We start from the raw sequence: 7,041 nt of genomic DNA, 5'->3' as shown, positions 1-7,041 counted from the left end.
TGTTGAACTCATTAATCCGGGAGCGTAGGGGAATGAAGGTGAGGCCTCTGCTGAGGACTGATCTTTCATCCTCAGAGAGGGGTAGGTCTGGAGGGATGGTGAAAACACGGCAGGGCTGGGAGCTAGGACCTGGAGTGGGGCTGGAGTTGGGCGTGGTGACGAATATCGGCGTGGGGGCGGGGTTAGACGTGACTGAGATCGGCGTGGGGGCGGAGACACATGCGGCGTTGTGGTCGTGCAGGTTGGTGATGTCACTGGGGGCGGAAGTGGCTGTGGTGACGACCGAGACAGTGCTATTCCTGATAGCCGCGGGGGCCGCGAATCTGTTGGCGATGGTCTTCCTGGCGATCATGGAGGCGGTTGTCTGGGCGGCGATCGCGGAGGCTGCGAGATCGGTGGGGGTGGAAGTGACGTCTTGGTCCGCGGCGGCGGTTGTTGCCGCGGGCGATGTAGCAGACGCGTGGTTAGATGGCGCCGGAACGATTTCGGAGGCCGATGGAAGATTCTGGAACAGTTGAGGAATCCGGAGTGTGGGGGTAAGTACATGAAAGGTTTTGGTACTTACTGTCTTTAATTTCCGATATGGCCAGGAAGAAATGTTTGTTTAGTTTATGGATCCTCCTGTGGATGAAGAACAGTAGAGGTCCTTTACAGGTCTGTGAGAGTGTTGTCCTGAGCTGGGGCAGGGCTGACTGTAGGGAATGTAGGTAGCGGCGCATGGCTGCAAGCGTGGAGTGGAGGATCCGGAGGGAGGTCTGTTGCTGGAGGTTTCGGATTTGTTGTAGGTCCTGGTTGTCCTGGTTGAGTCCAAATTTTGTTGGTCTGAACGTAGTCCGGAGTCAGTGCGGGATAAGTCAGTTCCGTAGGCAGGTCCCTCCAACCACAGGGATGAACTCAGATTTCTGTATGGTATGATTCCATCAATATGGCTGTGTCAGGCTGTTACTCAATGAATCTGTGAGAGAGGTCACCCAATGTTGGCACTAGCCCCCAGATGGTAGTGAGGAGGATTGTGCAGGGTCAACTGGGCTAGTTCTGCCATTGTCTATTCAGATGCCTAAGTCAATGCCAGGTGGTCCATCCTGTTGAGACTTTGTACCATTTGGTACAACTGAGTGGCTTGTTTGGCCATTTCAGAGGACAGCTGAGAACTAACTGCCTCACTGTAGGTCTGGAGTCACATGTAGGCCAGACTGAGTGAAGACGGCAGATTTCTTTTCTGACAATCAACAATGGTTTCATGGTCATCAGTAGGTTCAGAGTTCCAGATTCATTTTTATTGAATTTAACATTGTGGGATTTGGATGTGGGTCCCCAGAACATTAGCTGAGATTCTGGCCTAGCGATAATCCCAGTCAGCCATCATCTCCCCATTGTATTCCCCATGTCTGTTCTTTCCCATGAACTGGATTGCCATGTTGTGAGAGTGATGTATTTTTTCTTGTTGTAGACCTGGTGGATCTGATGATGATCCAGAACGCCCAGATGCATCAAGTGGTCATGAATAACCTCACCATGGCAGCGCTGAAGGGATTCGGGTACAGTGCACAGGCCCGGCCTGCCATGCAGGTCAGAACTCACACACTTTCACACTGATTCCTGGATGAATACTTTGCTTCAGTATTCACTACAGAGAGGGGCTTTGATGTTTCTGAGGACAGCGTGAAACAGGCTGATATGCTCAAACAGGTTGATGTTAAGAAGGAGGATGTGCTGAAATTTGTGCAAAGCACAAGGATAGATAAATGATCTGCAGCATACAGGACATACCCTGGGCTACTACAGGAAGTGAGGGAAGAGATTGCTGTGCCTTTGGTGATGATCTTTGCACCCTCGCTCTCGACAGGAAGAGCACCAGATGACTGGGGGGTGGCAAATGTTATTCCCTTGTTCAAGAAAGGGAATAGGGATAATCCTGGAACATATAGACCAGTCAGTCTTACATCTGTGGTGGGCAAATTATTGGAGAGGATTCTGGGGGACAGGATTTATGATTACTTGGAAAACCATAGTTTGATTAGAGATGATTAGTATGGCTTTGTGAAGGACAGGTCATACCGCACAAATCTTATTTAAATTTTTGAGGATGTGACAAAACACATTGAAGAAGGTAGAGCAGTGGATGTGGTGTATATGGATTTCAGCAAGGTTTCTTTTTAAATTAGATTACATTACAGTGTGGAAACAGGCCCTTCGGCCCAACAAGTCCACACTGACCCACCGAAGTGTAACCCACCCATACCCCTACATTTACCCCTTACCTAACACTACGGGCAATTTAGCATGGCCAATTTACCTAACCTGCACATCTTTGGACTGTGGGAGGAAACCGGAGCACCCGGAGGAAACCCACACAGACACGGGGAGAACATGCAAACTCCACACAGACAGTCGCCTAAGGCAGGAATTGAGCCCAGATCTCTGGCGCTGTGAGGCAGCAGTGCTAACCACTGTGCCACTGTGCCGCCCATAAGGTGCTTGATAAGGTTCCCCATGGTAGGCTCATTCAGGAAGTAAGGAGGCATGGGATACAGGGAAATCTGGCTGCCTGGATACAGAATTGGCTGGCCCATAGACAGAGGGTGATGGTAGGTGGAAAGTATTCAGTCTGGAGCTTGGTGACCAGTGGTGTTCCACAGGGATCGGTTCTGGGACCTCTGCTCTTTGTGATTTTTATAAATGACTTGGATGAGGAAGTGGAAGGGTAGGTTAGTGAGTTTGCTGATGACACAAAGGTTGGTGGAGTTGTGGATAGTGTGGTTGGCTTTTGTAGGTTGCAACGGGACATTGACAGGATGCAGAGCTGGGCTGAGACATGGCAGATGGAGTTTAACCTGGAACAGTGTGAAGTGATTCATTTTGGAAGGTTTAATTTGAATGCTCAATACAGGGTTAAAGGCAGGGTTCTTGGCAGCGTGGAGGAACAGTGGGATCTTGGGATCCATATCTATGGATCCCTCAAAGTTGACAGGTTGTTAAGAAGGCATATGGTATATTGGCTTTCATTAACAGGGGGATTGAATTTAAGAGCCGCAATGCTTTGCTGCAGCTCTATAGAGCCCTGGTTAGACCACACTTGGAATATTGTGCTCAGTTCTGGTCGCCTCATTATAGGAAGGATGTGGAAGCTTTAGAGAGGGTGCAGAGGAGATTTACCAGGGTGCTGCCTGGGCTGGAGGGTGTGTCTGATGAAGAAAGGTTGAGGGAGTTAGGGCTTTTCTGATTGGAGTGAAGAAGGATGAGAGGTGACTTGATAGAGGTGTACAAGATGATGAGAGACATAGATAGAGTGGATAGCCAGAGACTTTTTTCCCCAGGGCAGAAGTGGCTATCACAAGAGGATATAATTTTAAGGTGACTGGAAGAAGGTTTAGGGGAGATGTCAGAGGAAGGTTCTTTAGAGCGGCACAGTGGCTCAGTGGTTAGCACTGCTGTCTCACAGCACCAGGGACCTGGGTTCGATTCCAGTCTCAGGTGTCTGTCTGTGTGGAGTTTGCACATTCTCCCCATGTCTGCGTGGGTTTCCTCTGGGTGCTTTTGTTTCCTCCCACAGTCCAAAGATGTGCAGGTCAGGTGAATTGGCCATGTCCAGGCTAAATTACCTGTAGTGTTAGATGCATTAGTCAGAGAGAAATGCAGTGGTAGTAGAGTTAGGGACATTTAAGTGACTCTTGGATAGGCACTTCGATGATAGCGTTATGTAGGTTAGTCTGATCTTAGAGTAGGGCAAAGGGCTGGCACAACATCGAGGGCCAAAGGGCCTGAACTGTTCTATAATCACTTTATTTGTGTTTGCTCGCTGTGCACTGAATGTTCCATTTCCCACAACACAGCCATGGTGGCAATGTGTTCATAACCAGAGAATTTTACCTTGGTGACATTTTACACACACCAAACAGATCAGACAGGACCTTTGATTAACATCTCGTACTAAGGTCAACCCTTTGAACAGTACAGCACTCCTTCCATGGAGTCTCAAACCCAAACACTTCTAATGCCTCCACTCTACACACTCGACACTAGTGTCCTGATGAAATGTTGATTCTCCTGCTCCTCAGATGCTGCCTGACCTGCTGTGCTTTTCCAGCACCACACTCTCGACTCGGATCTCCAGCATCTGCACTCCTCACTTTCTCCACACTGGAAGCCACTCATTAATCCCAGTCCAACCCCACCAACAATTCCACTTTAAAAACCTTATCCTTATGTTCAAATCCTCTGGAAATTTCCTCCATCCCAGCAGCTCCCTGAGAACATGGTGACCCCCCAGTCACGGTCTCTCTTGCAGCTCCCACAGAATTCACAACGGCATTGAGCTCTTTGTCAGAACGTCAAATTCCCTCCATAAACTCTCTCTCTCTTCTTTCCAAGGCCATCTTCAATACCGACGGATGTGGTCATGGACTTAATCACCTGTCTATCTATCTCCTTATATGGATCAATGCCAGTTTTCGCCAAATAATCTTCCTGTGACTGTTATCGAGACACTTCTCTGTCAAAGCTGCTACATAAATGCAAGTTGTTGTTGAATTAAACTGATGAGTGCACATTCCACCTGAAATGGCCAACAGCTGCCGTATGTAATTCCCACTATTACAATTATCATGTTTAAACCTACAACCATTCAGACCTCTATGTGGTGAACAAAAAACGCTTGGTTTAAGAAATCAGTCTGACAGTGTTGTGTTTCTTCGCAGAACCGCATGTCCATCAGAATGGAAGACAGCGAGCCAGATACAATCTATCACCATCATTACGCACCTTGGCCATACACTGTGTATCCCTCTTGGTCACACCAGGTTCAAACCCAGAGTCAACCTCAAGCGCAGCACATGGTGAGAGGACAACAGGAGAATCTGAGGCCTACAGTACGCCACCTCAGTGGAGATGCGCCCCCTAGTCCCCGGAGAGAGATGTAAGTTCCTGGCTGCTGTGTTGTGGTGGTAATCCACAAGCCCAGGGTGAACTCTGGGATCATGTACAAAATGCAGCCAGAGGGTAAATGTGGACTGGAAAAGTCTTCCTTGCTTATACCCTTGATGGCAGGTGTCACAGATTGTTGTAAAAATCCACCCTGTTCACTATTGTCCATTCCAGGTGTATAACTGCCATTTGTATCTTGTCTGGCCTATGTTTGATTCCACACCCCCAGCAATGAGCATGACCTCATGTCCCCTGGGCAATTACGGACGGGTAATTTATGTTGCCATATCTCACAAATGAATGAAAAGGTTTGAAAAAGTGGCAATGAATTTGCTCCGATCAATATCTACCAGACATTTACCCCACTGCTACCTAGTGCCAGGATTATGTTCCCATTCAGAGCAGACCGTTGTTCTGTTATTAACAGATATACCTTGTCCCTTTTGTGAAAAGGATTTGCCTGTTGTGCTCCGACTCCTTTGATCTGTAGTCTCTCAAACTTTGCCAACAACATAAAACCCATCAGTTTTCTATTTCTTCCTTCAGCGCTGAGGGAGAATCTTTCGGACTCAAAACATTAACTCTGTTTCTCTTCCCACGGATCCTGTCAGACCTGCTGAGTTTCTTCAGCCTGTGTGTCATCTCAAACTCTCCTCAACCGAGTCCCTCCACGCTGGGACCCACCCAGTGAACCCTTTGTGGACTGAGTCCAATATCTTTCCACAGATAAGAGGATCAAATCGATTCAATATATCCCGAACATTCCACAGCTGGCTATGTGATCCTTTGCCACAGCATTTCATCCAGCTCAGTGACAAATTATGCTTCATACACCCAGAGGATAGACAGGCAGGAGGCTGGGAGAACACAGCAGCTGTGTCCCTCTCCCTCCTGATGCTGCCTGCCTTGCTGTGTCCCTCTCCCTCCTGAAGCTGTCTGCCTTGCTGTGTCCCTCTCCCTCCTGAAGCTGTCTGCCTTGCTGTGTCCCGCAGCATCAGGAGGGGCAGGCAGCTCCCTCCTGATACTGCCTGCCTTGCTGTGTCCCTCTCCCTCCTGGTGCAGTTTTGTTTGTCTCACTCTCCTAACAACCACTTTCGGGGATTTATTGGCTCGAACAATTAATTGGTCGCCTTCAGCCTCGGAATTGCTGGGAAAATTTTGTTTTAATTCATTCACAGGATAGGGGCCTCTCTAAGTATTCCCCGTCTCTAATTACCCTGGGGGCAGTTAAGTGTCAACCGCAATCCGGTGGGACTGGAGTCACGTATCAGCCAGGGCAGGTGAGGATAGCAGTTTCCTTCCCGAAAGGACATTGGTGAACCAGATGGTGAATTCCCTGACAATTGGCAAATGGTCTCATGATCAACGTGAGACATTTCATTCCAGATTTTCTTTTTCATTGAATTCAATATCCACCACCTGCCGCGGCAACGTTCAAACCGGGTTCTCCAGGACATGAGCTGGCTCTCGGGATTAACAGGCCAGTGATAATAGCATTCGGCCATCACATCCCCCCACGAACATGAGGACTACGGGAGGTGGTTACATAAAAGATTCAAATCTTTCTTGACCCTTTTCTCTCCCTCCCACTTTTCATCTCTCTCAGTTCGTCCTCCCTTTTTTACTTTCTCTGTATCCAACGGGAATGTGTCCAGGGGATGTGTGACCAAGGGGACAGTGTGTGCAGGGGGAGAGTGTGTCCAGGGGGGAGTGTGAGGCGAGGCAGGAGTGTGTCCAGGGGAGGGTGTGTCCAGGAGGGACTGTGTGCAGGGTGGGGAGAAGTGTGCCTGGGGAGGATGTGTGACCAGGTGGGAGAATATGTCCAGGTGGGTGTGTGTCTGGGGTGTGGGGATAGGAAAGAGTCAGACCAGGGGAGAGTGTGTCAAGGGGAGTGTGTGTCCAGGGGAAAGTGGGTTCCGGGGAGTTTGTGTTCATGGGAGAGTGTGTTCAGGGGGCTGAGAGTGTTCAGGGGAGAGTGTGTCCAAAGGAGAGTATGTCCAGGGAGTGTGTGTCCGGTGGGAGAGTGGGACCTGTGGAGAGAGTGTGTCCAGAGGAGAGTGTGTCCCCAGGGGGAGAGTATGTCCGGGGGGAGTGTGTCCAGGGCAGAGTGTGTTCTGG

The 7,041-nt window shown here is 49.2% G+C and overlaps 1 protein-coding gene across 1 annotated transcript in view; it reads left to right on the top strand.

Annotated features, from left to right (window-relative positions):
- The window catches only part of LOC122548242 (proline-rich protein 29-like), a 24,506-nt gene extending 19,341 nt beyond the window's left edge, over positions 1-5,165 (top strand). The window contains exons 3-4 of the mRNA XM_043686776.1: positions 1,451-1,569; positions 4,698-5,165. Coding sequence (XP_043542711.1) covers positions 1,451-1,569; positions 4,698-4,919 — 341 coding nt within the window. The 3' untranslated portion in view covers positions 4,920-5,165. The remainder of the gene's footprint in view (positions 1-1,450; positions 1,570-4,697) is intronic.
- The last annotated feature ends 1,876 nt before the right edge of the window (positions 5,166-7,041 follow it).

This window comes from Chiloscyllium plagiosum, unplaced genomic scaffold (assembly GCF_004010195.1).
Source record: "Chiloscyllium plagiosum isolate BGI_BamShark_2017 unplaced genomic scaffold, ASM401019v2 scaf_11422, whole genome shotgun sequence".
NCBI classification, from domain to species: domain Eukaryota; kingdom Metazoa; phylum Chordata; class Chondrichthyes; order Orectolobiformes; family Hemiscylliidae; genus Chiloscyllium; species Chiloscyllium plagiosum.
Note: the sequence above shows the minus strand (reverse complement) of the source record. Positions and strands in the feature narration are given on the sequence as shown.